The sequence below is a fragment of the Hypanus sabinus genome, chromosome 19 (assembly GCF_030144855.1).
Source record: "Hypanus sabinus isolate sHypSab1 chromosome 19, sHypSab1.hap1, whole genome shotgun sequence".
Classification (NCBI taxonomy): domain Eukaryota; kingdom Metazoa; phylum Chordata; class Chondrichthyes; order Myliobatiformes; family Dasyatidae; genus Hypanus; species Hypanus sabinus.
The window spans coordinates 1,737,399-1,754,843 of record NC_082724.1 but is presented as its reverse complement, the minus strand read 5'-3'; the positions used below and the strand labels follow the sequence as shown (position 1 = coordinate 1,754,843).

The window sequence follows — 17,445 nt, the reverse complement described above, 5'->3', positions numbered from 1 at the left end:
GATGGAAATATTTAATTATTAGAGATAGTTACCATCTTTTTCCCCATTGTGAAAATGTTGAAATATTAGAAACCATAGGTTTATGGTGAGAGGGGGCAAATCTAAAGGAGATATGCAGGAAGTGATGGATAGAATATACAACATTATAGCACAGTAAGGGATCCTTGAACCCATGATGTTGACCTGACTTTTTAACTTACTCTGCAATCAAAATAACCATTCCTATCGACATAACCTATAACCCTTCATTTTCCTTCTATCTGTGTGCTCATATGAGTCTTTTAAATGTTTCTATTATATCAACCTCTACCACCATGCCCAGCAGTGCATTTCAGGCACCTCCCACTGTTTTTTTAAAAGAATTTCTACCTCTGGCATCTCCCCTAACTTGACTTCACTCGCCTTAAACAGACGCTCCCCTAGGGGAAAAACAGGTGCTATCTGAAGAAGGTTCAGGAAATTGGAACATGTTCCCAGGTTTGCTGATTTTTTTTTACTTCCCCCATATTCCACCAATCCTCCTTTTGTAAATGGTGGGGTTACCTTCACTACCACAGGAACTGTGAAATTTTGTTGCAATATCTAGTTGCTGTTTTGAATCTCCAAAGCCACTTCTTTCAAAGCCTTTGGATATAGGTAATCAATTTGCAAGGATCTATTGCCTTAACAGTCCCACCATTTTCTCCTCCTCATTCTTTAACTAACATTAACTTCCAATTTATTCATTATTTGTGCTGCTCTGTGACATTACTTTGTACTATGAAGACAGACAAAATATTTGTTTAATTTCTCTGCCATTTTCCTATTCATTTTTTTTTCATTCTGTAAGGGGCTTATCTTACCATGTATATTGGAGCCTTTACAGTCTGCTGTGGTGTCTTGCCAGATCACACCTGCATTTGAATTTCACAATTTCCTGAGCCCCCTTTAGCCATTGGCTGGGGAAGGCTTGAAATAATTTGAAATTGATTTGAAACTGTTCGTTCAATTTTGACTTCTATATATTTTAATTTTTATATAAAGTCATAGTTATTAAAATAGGAATTTGAACTGGGAGTCTGTAGGTGCTGTAATTTTTGAGCAACACAAAAAAAAATGTTGAAGGAACTTAGCAAGTTGTGGGATACAGAATAAAGAGTCGATGTTTAGGCCTGAGACATTTCATCAGCTCTATAGGTGCTGCCTGACTTGCTGAGTTTCTCGAGCATTCTGGGGGTGTTGCATTTGAAAAAGGAGCTATGTAGGCTGTCAATGCAGCAAAGTGGCTCACATTTCACTAATTGAGTTGTACTCTTTTTTAAAAAAATTATACGTATATATTTTAATTTTCATTTAACCTTGTACTTTGTCTTGCTGTGACACCTTGTAACATAGATGGACGCCAGTGGAGTTGTCAGTTCCACGAAGAGATTGAGAGCTCGTGCACTAAGTTGCAGTACAAGGAGAAGGGAAAATTCCTGCAGCTTGTTATGCCAAAGAAGATTCCTCTATACACATGGTCATCACTCATGGTACAGTAAATCACTGGCATATTTAACAACCGTTATTTCTCTCAGAACTGTTCTTCACTGAGGTGGTTGCAGATTCAGTGGGATAAGTGGCTTTTATGGTTCTCTTGGATGGGGCATGGCACCCATGGCCAGTATGTATTTGCAGGCGATGTTCTTTCATGGGCAAGTCTCCACAACTCTGGGGCAGAGAATTCTAGTAATTCACTACCTTATGTGAGATTTATAGGCTCCTCATCTTAATTACCACTCAGGTTGCTCCTTGTCCAACTTTTTCTTGTTAGTGAAAACATTTCCACAAGTTTGCAACCCAATTTCAGTTGGTTTGCAATTGTAGTTCCAATTTTGGTTGACCAACACCGCAAGTTCCCTGATCTGTCTCACATTCACCTGACAATGTTGATTCCCCCCCCCTCATGAATCCTCCCACCTAGTTCCATCTGCTCTTAAGCCCTTTCACCAATTATCTACCTGTTTCCAACTGGCTTCCCTTTGTATTGCTCTGTACTGTCAGTGTTTCCTATTCTCTCTCAGTCTTGACCTGAAATATTGCCTCTTACGTTTTACCTACACAGATGCTACCATTTCTGTTGTTTCAGATTCAGGTTGATTATCACATATATATTGATGTATATATTGAAATGCATCTCTTGCATTAACAGCTGGCACACCCAAGAATATGCTAGGGGCAGCCTACAAGTGTTGCTGCACATTCTGGCACCAACATAGCACACCCACCATGTTCAGCAAAACAGTGCAAACAACAGCAACAAAACAAGACAATAGGCAAAACAGGCCCCTTTCCCATCCCTTTCACCCACAGGGAGGCCTCGGAGTCTGACATCAGCTCTCCAACTTTGTACTTCATTGCCAAGACACCAGTCACAAATTTGATCTTTGGGCCTTGACTTCTGGGCCCATTTTTAATTCCAAGCTCTTTCGCTTGCAAGAAAATCTTCCTTTTAGCCTTGAATAGTTTGATACACATGCGTGCATCCATAGCTTTCTATGGAGAAATTCTATTATCCCTACTGTGCATAAAGTACTACTTTATTTCATTCCTAAATAATTCATCTGTAACTTTAAGATCTGTTATGATTTCCAGAAAAGACTTCTGGTTAACTACTGAAACCTTTATTGTATACAATGGAAACATGCGATTTCTAAACACTGGATTTTTTTGTCATGTTTCTGTAATTAAACTTTATAACTTAACTATTTTAGATCTCCTTTCATCTTTGCTCATTTTTGTTTGACCCCTCCCTTGTCTTGTGTGGCTTTTATGAAAAGTAGTGCCTAAAATTGGACAAACTATTCCAAGTTAGGTCTGACCTAGGCTCTGCAGCTGAAGCACCTACTTGTAATTGATCTCTGAGACAGGTCAATATCCCTTGTACCATGTGTTTACTTTTTGTTTCTTGAGTCGTTGGTTTCAGTGACAAGTAATTGAACAAACTCTTCTTTATGTAAGATGAAAACATAAAAACTAGAAGCCTTTCTATACCTAGTGACTACTTTGCTATTTATGCCTCATTTTTCTATCTCAGTGCTGTTCCCCTGCAGTAACCCCTATACCCTGTAATTTCCTTGCTATCTATGGGTCTTTCATTTCCACATCATGTGATAATTGCAATATAAATATTACAGCATGCAGTGAGGTCACATCTTTAAGTTAAATCAAAAACAAGCTTTACAATATCTGGAACATAAATTCGGCAATGCTGGAAATCTTGAGCAATCGCACAAAATGCTGAGGAGTTCCTTCAGTTTATGGTATATTGGTCTTGGTGCATACTCAATACACACTAAAGCATTTCTGTACAAAAGAGAACATTCTTCTTGACATATGCTCCCTAATGGAAATCGAAAGTCTCCTGTTATGGCAGAGATGATATAATATGGGCATCTGTTAGTCTCGAGAGACCATGGGTTAGCGCCTTGGAAAGTTTCCAGGGCATAGGCCTGAGCAGGGTTGCATGGGAGACCAGCAGTTGCCCATGCTGCAAATCTCCCCTTTCCACACCACCGATGTTGTCCAAGAGAAGGGCAAGGGCCGATACAGTTTGGCGCTGGTGTCGTTGCAAAGCAATGTGTGGTTAAGTGACTTGCTCAAGGACACAACGCGCTGCCTTAGCTGAGGCTCGAATTAGCGATCTTCAGATCACTAGACCAACGCCTTAACCACTTGGCCATGCACCAACACAGATGATGTAAAGGGAAATCAGAAAAGACCCCAAACTGTCTCAGGTATACATGGCAACTCAAAATGGCTGGAATGTGCAGCAGAAATTCCAGATCCCCCATTTTTATCTGCACTGGGATGAACTTTTTCTTGATGGACATTGCTTTGTATGTGGAGATTGAAAGTTGTACCATCCAAGCTGAGAGCTAAAGTGTTGGAGGAGCTACAGGTTGGTCATCTAGGTATGATCAAAATGAAAGTATTGGCTCGAAGCTTTTAATGGTGGCCTGTGATAGATCAGGAGATCGAGCAGCTCACCATGCATTGTTCGGGATGCCAACGCATCCAGAAGATGGCATGAGCAGTGCCTCTCCGTTCCTACGTGCTGGGTATACATGCACTATTTGCACAAGACACAAATGAAAATCAGAAAGCATCAAATGCAAATCTGAAATAAAGCAGCATATGTTGGAATATTTAGCAGAATAGACTGTCTCAGAAATATTAACCCCCTTCATGAGTACTGGTGAAGTGTCCTGATACATTAATCTTCTGTCTCCATGGGTACTGCCTAACCTGCTACAACTTAGAACAGTGAACATCTCAGTACAGGCCCTTCAGCCCACAATGTTGTACTCACTTTTTAACCTACTCTAAGATCAATTTAACCCTCCCCTTCCACAGAGCCCTTTTCTATCATCCATGTGCCTCTTAAATACCCTTATTGTAACTGTCTGTACCACCACCTGCATCACCCACCACTGTGTAAAGAACTTATCTCTGACATCCTGCTTATTCTTTCCTCCAATCGTAAACTTATAACCCCTCATTTAGCCATTTCCACCCTTGGGAAAAGGGCTTTGGATCTCCAAAGACAATTTTCTTATGTAATGGCATGTAGTGGCTCATTGCTTAAGTGACTATGCTTAATGCTAGCAACAGAAAATCCCATCACCTTCAGAATCTCACAGGAGGAGCAGGTGAAAGACATTTTTTAACTGGGAATGTGAAGATGTAACTGAATTAAAGAAGAAGAAATGGGGTGATCAGTTTTGTGATGGGAGAGAATGAATAAAGGCAGGTCTGTGAGATGTAATGTAAGAAAAGTTAAAGAATCAGATAAGAGTTGGTAAAAACATGATATTCTTTCATAAATTGGTTAAGACACAGAAGGAGTTCATTTGGCTTCTTGTGTCCATGACAACACTATACCAGTGTACAAACGAGAAATTCTGTAGATGCTGGAAATCCAAGCAAAACACACAAAATGCTGGAGGAGCTCAGTGCTCCAGGCAGCTTCTATGTGGAAAAAGTACAGTTGACATTTCAGGCCAAAACCCTTAGGCAGGACTGGAAAAAAAAGCTAAGGAATAGATTTGAAAGGTGGGGGGAGGGGAGAGAGAAACACCAGGCAATAGGTGAAGCAAAGAGCTAGGAAGCTGATTGGTGAAAGAGACAGAAGACCATGGAAGGAAGGCGGGGGGGGGGGGGGGGGGGGGGCGGGGGAGGTGGAATCCATTTGTTCCGCTTGCTGGCCTTTTCTCTCACCTTGCAGATTTGTCCACACCATATTTTTATTCAATTCTGTAGTGAAAACTGCACTGGAATCTGTCTGCATTGCACAGTGCAGATTCACACAGTGCATTATAGATTCCAACCACACTTTGCATCAACAACACACACAAAATGCTGGTGGAACACAGCAGGCCAGGCAGCATCTATAGGGAGAAGTGCTGTCGACGTTTCGGGCCGAGACAGGACCAAAACGTTGACAGCGCTTCTCCCTATAGATGCTGCCTGGCCTGCTGTGTTCCACCAGCATTTTGTGTGTGTTGTTGTTTGAATTTCCAGCATCTGCAGATTTCCTCGTGTTTATACTTTGCATCAATGTGTCTTTTTAAAATATTTTCAACTTTGTGCCTGTAGCCACTGAGACCTCCACCCTTCCATGAATGGGATTAACCTCCTTCCATTCAAGTGTCCAGCACCCTATCAGATCTCACTTTCCTGGTCCCCCGGCCTCTCTTGGATAGCCTTATAAATATAGTCCCTCATCCCACAAACCCTCCTTTAAATGTCATTGGACTCTCTAATACATTAATATTTGTCCTCTAATGTAGCTCCCAGCTTTAGACACAGTGGTTCAGGTGAGGCCATATCAGTGCTGTACAAAGGCTCAGAATGACTTCTGTATTTATACTCTCTTCCTGCATTGATGAAACACTGTGGTGTATACTTTATTAACTGCTTTGTCAGTATACATCCTCCCATTTTCAGTGGCTTGTGTGTTCATAAGATCCAGTATTCCTTTCAGAACAGTATCATAAGATATAGGAGCAGAATTGGGCTGTTTGGCCCATTGAGTCTGCTCAGTTATTTCATCATGGCTGATCCAATTTTATTCTCAGCCCCAATCTCCTGCCTTCTTGCCCTGACCAATCAAGAATCTGTCAACCTCTGCCTTAAATATACATAACACTTGGCCTCCACAGCTACTTGTGGCAAAGAATACCACAGATTCACCACTCTCTGGCTAAAGAAATTCCTCCTCATCTATGTTCTAAAAGGACACCCCCTATTCTGAGGCTGTGACCTCAGGTCTGAAACTCTCCCGCCAAGGGAAACATCATCTGTACATCCACTCTATAAAGGCCTTTCAGCATTTGATAGGTTTCAATGAGGTCATCCCTAATTCTTCTGAATTCTATTGAATACAAGCACAGAGCCAAATGATGACCTCCTGTGCCTTAGCTAATTTATGAAAGAATATCATGTTCTTTACCAACTCTTTCATCCCATCCTTTATTCTGGTGTTGCCTCTCCTCACTCTTCCTACCAAAGTGCATTAGCCTGCTTTGCTTTTCCATCACACCTGCCTTTTCTACCAACCTGTTTATCTCCTACTGTCTATCATTTTCCTTCTCACGGTACACAATGCTGCCAAAGTTTGTTGAAAATTTAGAAATTGTGGCTTTCACTCCAAGTCTGCATCATTAATATATCGAAAAAATAACTAACACCAATCCTGCTCTTCACCTTCTTCCAGTATGAAATCCAACAATTCATCATGATTCACTGCCTGTTACTTAACCAGGTTTGTATCTGTGCTCCCATTGTCCCTTTTCTACTTTGTTGCTAAGCTCAGTAAACTCTTTCTCTAAATCCATGTATGCCACATTGTCTATATTACCTTTAGTACCTCTGCTTCATTCGCAACAAATGGAATTTCCCATGGCCAATCATTTTAATTCTTACTCCCATTCTCATTCTGAAACGTTGGTCCACAGCCGCCTCTTATGCCATGATGAGAGTACTCTCATGGTTAAGGAACACCTCATAATCCATCTAGTTATTCTCCAACCTATTGGCATGAACGTCGATTTCTCCTCCTGATGATTTTTTTTCTCCCTTCCCCCTTCTTCTATTCCCCACTGTGGCCTCTGACCTCTTCTCACTTACAGATCACCTCTCCCTGGTGCTCCTCCTCTATCCCTTTCTTTCACGGTCCACTCTTCTGTCAGATTACAGCCCTTTACCTTTTCCACATATCACCTTTCAGCTTCTCACTTTGCCACCCCTCTTCCACCCATCTGACTTCACCTATTATTTTCTAGTTTGCCCTCCTCCCCCCCCCCCACCTTATTCTGGTTTCTTCCCTTTTCCTTTCCAGTCCTGACAAAGGGTCTTGGCCCAAAATGTCAACTATTTATTCATATCCATTGATGCTTCCCGACTGGCTGAGTTCCCCCAGCATTTTGTGTGTGTTACCTATATTAAATCTTCCATTACCACATTAAAAATTTTTTAATCAAGTTGGTTAAGCAAGATTTGCCCTCAATAAATGCCTCGGTTAAACCTTGTCCTTTCAGATATCTATCGATTCTGTCCCAGATCAAAGCTTAGAGCACCACAGCACAAAACAGCCCATCTAATCTATGCCGAACTGCTATTCTGCGTAGTCCCATCAACCTGCATCTGAACCCTGGCCCTCCATATACTCCCTCCCAAATCCATGTATTTATCTGAACCCGCATTCACCACTTCTGCTGACAGTTCATTCCACACACTAACCATTGCCTGAGTGAAAAAGTTCCCCCTTGTGTTCCCCTTTCACCCTTAACCCGTGACCTCTAGTTCTAGTTGTGGAAAAAGCCTGCTTGCATTTACCCTGTCTATACCCTTTGTAATTTTGTATACCTCTATCAAATCTCTCCCCCCCCCCCCCCCAATCTACCTTCCAAGGAATAAAGTCTTAACTTTCTAATGCTTCTAAAGCCTTTCCTCTCAGTAACGTTAAACAGATCAGCCTTTGTTTGTTGGGCTTATCCTCACTCAGCTTTGAATTGTGCTCTCAAGCCAGAGATGAGGCCATTGCAGGTGCCAGCTTTTGGATGTGACTTTAACTTAAGATCTGTCAGGCCATTGCTTACCTGCTGTCAGAGCTTACTATGCAAAAATCTCCTGAAATAATTTTGAAAATTTTCATTGATATCACAGAATGATTTTAGGTCATTCTCACAATGCTGTCTTGTTGGTCAAAGCTCTCTCGTCACCATGGTAACTGCATCTCAGAAATGCTTCACTATCTGTAAGATGTCTCTAAAGAAACTGAATTGTGAATAGCACTGTAGGGTTGGAGGCTACTCCTGCTTTCAGTTTAATTCTTGTAAAAGAATTTTAATCCCAACACATGACTTTGTTTCAAACTCAGCTGATATTAGTCCCAAAGGATTTCCCGACAATGTGTGGTTGGAAGTGAACTCTGATGCAGCGCATTGTAACAGCATTGAGCTAACCTTTATGCTACTGTGGCACCATATTCTGGTTCTGTCCTTCCACAAAGCATGTGTATGTGCCCCACTGATTTTTGTCAGGTGTTCTTGTGGGTGTTTGTTATTCGTAGATTCCCACCTATAGTTTAAAGTTTACCCTCTTTGAAAGCATTGAGTTTGGACCAACTGTTGTCAGCCTTGGTAGTCTTTACTCTCATCAACTGCCAATTTTCAGCACTCCTGCGCTAATGGACAGACATTTCAGTCATGTTGACTGAAACACAGTACCTGAGAATAAACTGATTAAAAATAGCAAGCTGATCTACAGTGCATCCAGCTCTGCCTATTCTTGCCCCATCATTTTCAAATCTGTCAGATTATTAGAGCATTGGGCACTGAGTTTCTTTTCCTTGTTCCCATCACCTCTTTACACAGATACAATGGCATTGAGATCAGTGTTTGGCTGGTGTGAGTTGACAGACAGCCTATTTTTCTTGCGGGTTTATGTACCTGGGTTTTATTCTGGGTGTTGCCTTTCCTTGCTTTGCTGACGAGGTGCAAATGCTGTGCTATTTTTGCTCTGCTTCACTTCCCACTGCAGTGAAGTGGACTCTGAAATAACAGCAGTTGACTTGCTGAACAGCAGCTTAATGCTTCAATGGCCTCTGTCAAGGTTAAAGGATATCTGCAGAAAATATTATAAGCCTACATAGAGAGTGGCGTAGTGGCATCAGTGCTGGATTTCTGGGCAAGAGGTCCCAAATTTGAATCCCTTTGCACACTCTGCATCTGTGCCTGCTCTTGCTCGCGAGCGTGTGTTTCTTTCTCTCTCTCCCCTCTCTCTCTCTCTCTCTCTCTCTCTCTCTCTCTCTCTCTCCCTCTCCTCCCTCTCCTCCCTCCCTCCCCCTCCCCCCTCCCTCTCTCTCTCCCCCTTCTCCCCTCTCTCTCCCCCTTCTCCCCTCTCTCTCTCTTCCCCTCTCTCCTCCCTCTCCTCTCCCCCCCCCTCTCCTCTCCCCCCCTCCCTCTCCTCTCCCCCCCTCCCTCTCCTCTCCCCCCCTCCCTCTCCTCTCCCCCCCTCCCTCTCCTCTCCCCCCCTCCCTCTCCTCTCCCCCCCTCCCTCTCCTCTCCCCCCCTCCCTCTCCTCTCCCCCCCCTCCCTCTCCTCTCCCCCCCTCCCTCTCCTCTCCCCCCCTCCCTCTCCTCTCCCCCCCTCCCTCTCCTCTCCCCCCCTCCCTCTCCTCTCCCCCCTCCCTCTCCTCTCCCCCCCTTCCCCCCCCCATTAATTTAGGTAAGATCAGTTTAAAAGTCACGGCAGTCCATTGACTCTATTCCAACTGGTTAAAGCGTGCTAAATGAGTTGAAACTTCTTCACAGAATAGTGTCATGTCCAAGAGAGCTGTGGTGTAATTACATCCATAGACAACTGCAAAGAAAAGTGTGGCTTTGACCATTGGAAGGAAACCTGGGTTTGAGAATACCCAGGGAACCTAGGAATTAATCTGGACTTTGCCTGCAGCTCATTTAACTGTAAATTTGATTATTCGGCATTTGGGGTTGATTAGCAAGAGCAAATTAAAGGAAGGCAGGGACAAGTGTAGCAGCCATTGTCGCAGCCGCCATAGTAGGAATAGACATAGTGTGGTGATCTTGAGGCTTTAGCTCTTCAAGACTTGAACAAAGAGAGGCTTCAGTCAGATCTAGTGCTTCTTAAAACTGACTGTGGGCAGCACACTGCCCTTTAAGAAGCTACTGGTAAAAGAAAGGTCAATGTCTGGTCTGATGCCACATTTTAAAAAATTTGAGGTTTCTGACTCCCAAGATCAACTATACTGCTGGCAAACATACAGTCTCTGATAAATAAAATTGACTATCTCAGAGCTGGGGTTCTGTATCAGAGGAACGTTAAGAGCACATGTGTCCTTTGTTTTACAGAATCTTGGTTACCCCCTTCCGTGCCAGACACAGCAATTCGAATAGATGTGTTCATGATTCATTATCAGGAAAGCTGGATCAAGTGTCTCATAAGGAGAGGTGGAGATCTATGCCTTGTGATCAACTCCTTGTGTACTAATGTGTTGGTGACATCCCAATAATGCTCACCAGACCTGGAATACCTTGCAATTAAGAGCCATTTATAAGAATCACAAAGAGCAGGGGTCCTAGGGTAGATCCTTGAGGCGTTCCACTAGTCACCAACCTCCAGGCAGAATACTTTCCTTCCACTACTAGCCTTGGCTTTCTTCCTGTAAGCCAATTTTGTCCAAACAGCCAATGTTCCAATGATCCCATGCCTCATGACTTTCTGGATGAGTCTCTTGTGGAGGACCTTGTCAAATGCCTTGCTAAAATCCATGTAGACCACACCTACTGCCCTACCCTCCTCAATTTCTTTTGTTATCTCTTCAAAAAACTCAATTAGGCTCATGAGGCACGACCTTCCCTTCACAAAGCCATGTTGACTGTCCTTGAGTAGACTGTACTTCAAACGCTCATAGATCCTATCCTTAAGAATCCTTTCCAATATTTTATGGACCACCGACGTAAGACTCACTGGTCTATAGTTCCCAGGATTCTCCCCTGCAGCCAGAGGGCTCTTCTCTCACTCCCCACAGCAACCTGGGGTATATCACATCCGGCCCTGGGGACTTATCAATCTTGGTGTTTTTAAGAAGATCCAACACTTCTTCCTTAATCTCTACATTGTCCAGCACACAGGCCTGTTCTATTTCAACCTCACCCTGATCAAGATACTTTTCATTTGTGAATACTGAAGCAAAGTATTCATCTAGGACCTCCCCAACCTCCTCTGCCTCCAGGCACATATTGCCACCTTTATCCTGTAGCAGCCCCGCCTTCATTCTTGTCATCCTTCTGTTCTTCACATACGCATAGGACGCCTTGGGGTTCTCCTTAATCCTACATGCCAAGGCCTTCTCATGCCCCCTTCGAGCTCTCTTAAGTCCTTTCTTAAGCTCCTTCCTGGCTACCCTATATTTCTCGTGAGCCCTTCCTGCTTCTTATATCTAACATATGCTTCCTTCTTCCTCTTGACAAGTTGCCTCACATGTTTTGTCAGCCACAGTTCCCTTTTCCTACCATTTTTTCCTTGTCTCAGTGGGACAAACCTATCCTGAACTCAGCACAAGTGGTCCCAAGATTACCACCCTTGAGGTCCTATTTTTTAACTTTCCTGCCTCCCTATATTCCTTCTTCAGGACCTCATCCCTACTCCTGTCTGTCATTGGTCCCCATGTGGACCAGGACATCTGGCTTCTCACCCTCTCTCCTGAGAATACCGAGATATAGCGGACCCTGGCTCCAGGGAGGCAACAGACCATCCAGGATTCTCAATCTCTCCCACAGAACCTTTTATCTGTCCCCCCTAACTGTCGAATCCCCTATCACAACTGCTCTCCTCTTTTTCCCTCCTTCCTTTCTGAGCTGAGGGTCCAGTCTAGGTGCCAGAGACGTGACCACTACAACTTGTCCCTGGTTGGTTGTCCCCACTAACAGCATCCAAAACAGTATACTTATTGTTGATGGGAACGGCCACAGGGGTGCTCTGCTCTTTCTGTCTATTCCCCTTCCCTTTTCCTGACAGTCACCCAGTTGCCTGTCTCCTGACTTTTAGGGGTGACGGTCTACTTGAAACTCCTGTCTATTTCTGCCTCTGCCTCACAAATGATCCGAAGTTCATCCAGCTCCAGTTCCCTAAATCGGTTTGTCAGGAGCTGCAACTGGATGCACCTTTTGTAGGAGTAGTCGTCAGGGGCAATTGTGCTGTCCTGACTTCCCACATCCTGCATGCAGAGCACTTGACTGCCCTAACTGCTGCCTCTATTAACTCCTAAGTTAATTAAAGAAACTTACCCGGCCTTACCTCACTGGGAGCAAGCACGTCCTCCGCCTCTTCTCGCCAAAGCCTCTAAGCTCCACTCCTTCACTGGCCACTCTCGGTGATGAGAGGGTGTACAGGAGCGAGGTATACTAGTTAGTTGAGCAGTGTCACTGCACTAACCTTCACTCAATGTCAGAAAGACCAAAGAGCTGATTGTGGACCTCAGTAAAACGAGGAAACACAAACCAACCCTCATAGAGGAGTCAGAAATGGAGTGGGTGATCAATTTCAAGTTTCTGGGTGTCAATATCTCTGAGGACCTAACCTTGGATGCAACATATTGAGCAGCTATAAAGAAGACAAGATAGCGGCTATATTTCATTAGGAGTTTGAGGAGATTTGGTTTGTCAACTAGTACGCTTAAACGTCTACAAATGTACCGTGGAGAACATTCTAACTGGCTGCATCACCATCTGGTATGGGGGTGGGGGAGCTACTGCACAAGACTGAAGTAAATTGCTGAAACTTGTAAAATTAGTCCACTCTATCATGGGTACCAGCCTCTGTAGTATCCAAGACATCTTCAAGGAACAACACCTTTGGAAGGCGGTGAAGGACCCCCACCATTCAGGACTGCCCTCTACACACTGTTACCATCAGGAAGGAGCTACAGAGCCTGAAGGCTTCACAGCAATTCAGGAACAGCTTCTTCCCCTTTGCCATCCAATTTCTAAATGGATATTGACTCCATGTTCACTACCTCACTACTTTTTTATTTGTTGCTTTGCACTACTTATTTTAACTTAACTATTTAATAGATGTATATATAGTTAATGCGATTCATTTTTTTCTCTATATTTATTCATCATGTATTTCATTGTACTGCTGCTGTAAAGTTATTAAATTTTATGACATTTGCCAGTTATAGAAACATAGAAAATCTACAGCACAGTACAGGCCATTCGGCCCACAAAACTGTGACAAGCATGTCCCTACCTTAAAACCACGTAGATTTTACCCATGGCCCTCTTATTTTTCTAAGCTCTATGTAGCCATCCAGGAGTCTCTTAAAAGACCCTATCGTTTCCGCCTTCACCACCGCCAGCAGTCCATTCCACACACTCACCACTCTGCATTTAAAAAAAACACAACAACTTACCCCTGACATCTCCTCTGTACCTACTTCCAGGCACCTTAAAACTGTACCCTCTCGTTCTAGCCATTTCAGCCCTGGGGGAAAGCCTCTGACTATGCACACGATCGATGCCTCTCATTATCTTGTACATCTCTATCAGTTCACCTCTCATCCTCTGTCACTCCAAGGAGAAAAGGCCGAGTTCACTCAACCTATTCTCATAAGGCATGCTCCCCAATCCAGGATTAACTCTGATTCTGAGAATTTGGTGTACAGAGTGTAATGGTGTCAGAAACAAGTTGAGTAATAATTCTCCAAAAGTAAATACACATGTTCTTGAACAAAATATTGTAGGTTGATTGGGGCAAGTGCAGGGAGTGAGACAATGAGATGTCTTTCAGGAGTTCAGCACAGACAATGGGTCAAATTGGTGTTGGAAGATTCTACAGATCTTTAAAATGCAGTTTGAAGTTGCAGGGTTTACACTCACCTGTGTTCTCATTACCATTACAGAAGAAGAAAAATAAAGGGCAGGCCACGATTATTCCACCAAAGGATGCTGGGAAAGAGAAGGTTTCACCCATTGAAAGTTCCGAAGAGGTGAAATCGGGAAAATTGTCTGACCTCACGGAAAAAAGAACAAAATCCGAGCGCGGAATCAAACGCCCCATCAAAGTGAAAGCCCCGGGAAAGACAGAATCGCCGCCTGAGCCTGGGGTAAAACGTACCATTCAGTGTAAGAATCTGGATAACACTCGAGTTATCCACGAGCCCATTGCAACGCAGCCTGTCTACGTCAAGTCCAGTGAAGGAACCGACTCTGTCTCCTTTGAAAAGGACGCAAAGTGTGCTGAAAGTCCAAAAACTGCAGCAAATGAACTTCGTATAAGTGACTCTGATGGAGGACTATTGGATTCAACAGTTGAATGTAAGGTGAAGAGGAATGGCCGGGGTCCTCAGGGAGACTGGCACATGGAGGAGAAATGTGAGGCCAATGCAGGGCTAGTATCGACTGAGAAAGCTGAGGTAGGTTTTCCACGCTGCAGTTGTGTATCTTTCACATGTGGGACTGTGTGCAGGCCTGTGGCCTAAAATACAAAGCATTTTCTTTTTTAGCTTGTTTGAGACAACATTTGTAAAACATAAAGTTGGTCACAGTTTACTTCACCATTAGGCACTCAGATTTGTAAAAACGAATGTCACATAAATGGAGTGAATGCAAGTCCAATGGATGTCCAGTGGCTTGGCAAAAGATTGGTCTGTCCATAGTGGTTCAATTAACACACTTTCACCTTCACTGGGCAACTAGAGGTGGGAATATATTCCAGTACCTCTGGCCAAAACCTTTCATCTGTCTGCCTTTTCTCCGTTCCCATTCTGGCTCCTCTCTTATCTCTTCTCTCCTTAACTGTCTGTCACCCTCTCTCCTGCCTCTCCTCTTTCCCTTTCTCCCATCAGATTCCTCCCTTCAACCCTTTACTTCTTCCACCTATCACCTCCCAGCTTCTTAACTCTTCCCCTCCCCCTGCCCACCTTACCCCTTACCTGGTCTCACCTATCATGTTCTAGCTTGTCCTCCTCCTCCCCCTCCTCCTCCACTTTCTTATTCTGGCCTCTACCTTTCCAATCCTGATGAACAGCATGAAACATCGACTGTTTATTCTTTTCCCTAGATGCTGCCTGGCCTCCTGAGTTCCTCCACCAATTACAGCATCTTTAACTTGCTAAGCGGCCTTGTGTGTGACACCTAATCATATGCCTTCTGAAAATCCAAATAAGTGACATCCACTGCCTCTCCTTTATCCACACTGCTTGTTACTTCCTCGAAAGACTCTAACAAATTTGTCAGGCAAGATTTCCCTTTACAAAAACCATGCTGACTTTGACTTATTTTATCATTAAGTACCCAAAACCTCATCCTTAATAATGGACTCCAACACTTTCCCAACCACTGAGGTTAGGCTAACTGCCCTATAATTTTTTCTGTCGTTCTTCCTTTTGAAGAGTGGAGTGAGATTTGCAATCTTCCAGTCTTCTGGAATCATTCCAGACTCTAGTGATTCTTAAAATATCATTACTAATGCCTCTACAATCTCTTTAGCAACCTCTTTCAGAACCCTGGGGTGTCATCCATCTGATGACTTATCCACCTTAAGACCTCTGAGTTTGCCAGCACTTATTCCTTTGTAATAGCAATGGCACTCACTCCTGCTCCTTGACATGCATGGACCTCTGGCACACTGCTAGTGTCTTCCACAGTGAAGACTGATGCAAAGAAATGATTTTAGTTCATCAGCCATTTCTTTGTCCCCCAACACTACCTCACCAGCATCATTTTCCAGTGGTCTAATATCAAATGTCACCTCCCTTTTTTTATAACTGGGGAAAAAAAACTTCTGGTATCCTGCTTTATATTATCGGCTGGTTTGCTCTCATATTTCATCTTTTCCCTCCTTAGGGCTTTTAGTTGCCTTTTGTTGGATTTTAAAAACTTCCCTATCTTCCAACTTCCCACTCACTTTTGCTACATTATATGTCCTATCCTCGGTTTTTATGCAGTCCTTAACTTCCCTCGTCAGCCATGGTTGCCTGCCCCTGCTGTTTGACAACATCTCCTGTAGAACATATCTATCCTGCACATTGTGAACTACTCTCAGAAGCTTCAGCCATCATCGCCATCCAATCCACCTAGGCAAGTTCCTCTCTCATGCCTCTGTAATTACCTCCATTTCTTTGCGATACTGATATACATGAGTTATGGTTCTCCTTCTCAACTTGCAGTATGAATTCAATCATATTAAGATCACTGCCTCCTTTATGTTAAGCTCCCTAATAAAATCTGGATTACTACATAACACCCAATCTCAGATAGCCTTTCCCCGAGTAGGCTCAAGCACAAGCTGCTCTAAAAAGCCATCTTGTAGGCATTAAACAAATTCTCTCTCTTGCAATCCAACACCAAATTGATTTTCCCATTCTCTGCATATTGCAATCCCCCATTACAATTGTGATATTACCCTTATTACATACCTTTTCCAGTTCCCTTTACAATCTCAATCTCATCTTGGCTACTATTTGGAGGCCTATATATTATTTCCATAATTTCTTTTTTATCCTTGCAGTTTCTTAACTCTATCCATAAAGATTCAACATTCTCTGATCCTATGTCACCTCTTCCTAAAGATGTAATTCCATCTCTTACCAGCAGAGCCACACCACTACTTATGCCTTCCTGCCTGTCCTTTCGATACAAAGTATATCCTTTGTTATTAAGCTCCCAACTATAATCTTCTTTCAGCCACAATTCAGTGATGCCCACAATGTCATACCAGCTGTCCACTACCCCAGACCCATTCCACTCGCCTTCCATATGTCTGCCATCAGCTCCTTAGTGAACCCAGAAACATCTCACCCAATCCATCCCTATTCTCCTCTTCCCTTTCAAAATACCACTGACATCCTACTGCCCTGCACTATATCCTAGAATGCATTGGCCTCGTCCCATTATGGTGTTCCACAATACTTTAAAATCCATCCGGCCTTTCTCCACTTCCCAAACCTCACACCCCATTCTCCTTTGACCCATTTAATAATCCTTGTGCTGGAAAACTGAAGCTTGGCCAACAGGTTAACAGCATATTCAAACAGAATTATGTTGTCTGATCTCTCAATGCAGTGAAAACTTGACCTTGGGAGACATTCTTTGCAGGAAGCAGTCTAAAATCTGTCATTTTGAAATGAGTGGAGTAGTCATTAAAAAAGGGAAAGGAGTTTAGATATTAACCTACATCATGAAACTATTGAATTGACAGGGAAGTACTTCCATTAATTTCTGTAGAAAATGTTGTCTAGCAGCTGCATCATTATGTTCCAGTGAATGAATTCACCATTCAAGATTGTTCATTGTCATTCTTCAGTTCACGAGTGAAAATGAGAACAAAATGATTGTTACTCGATATCAAAAAAAGTGTGTGTGTATCACACACACATATAGTGATGCTACATGCAGGG

At 43.2% G+C, this 17,445-nt stretch overlaps 1 protein-coding gene across 6 annotated transcripts in view; it reads left to right on the top strand.

Moving 5' to 3' along the window:
- usp19 (ubiquitin specific peptidase 19) overlaps positions 1-17,445 on the top strand; it is a 217,995-nt gene that overhangs the window by 58,128 nt on the left and 142,422 nt on the right. For all 6 annotated transcript variants that reach the window (XM_059943872.1, XM_059943873.1, XM_059943870.1 and 3 more), the window contains 2 exons: positions 1,375-1,511; positions 13,948-14,460. In XM_059943872.1, the coding sequence (XP_059799855.1) occupies positions 1,375-1,511; positions 13,948-14,460 (650 nt within the window). The remainder of the gene's footprint in view (positions 1-1,374; positions 1,512-13,947; positions 14,461-17,445) is intronic.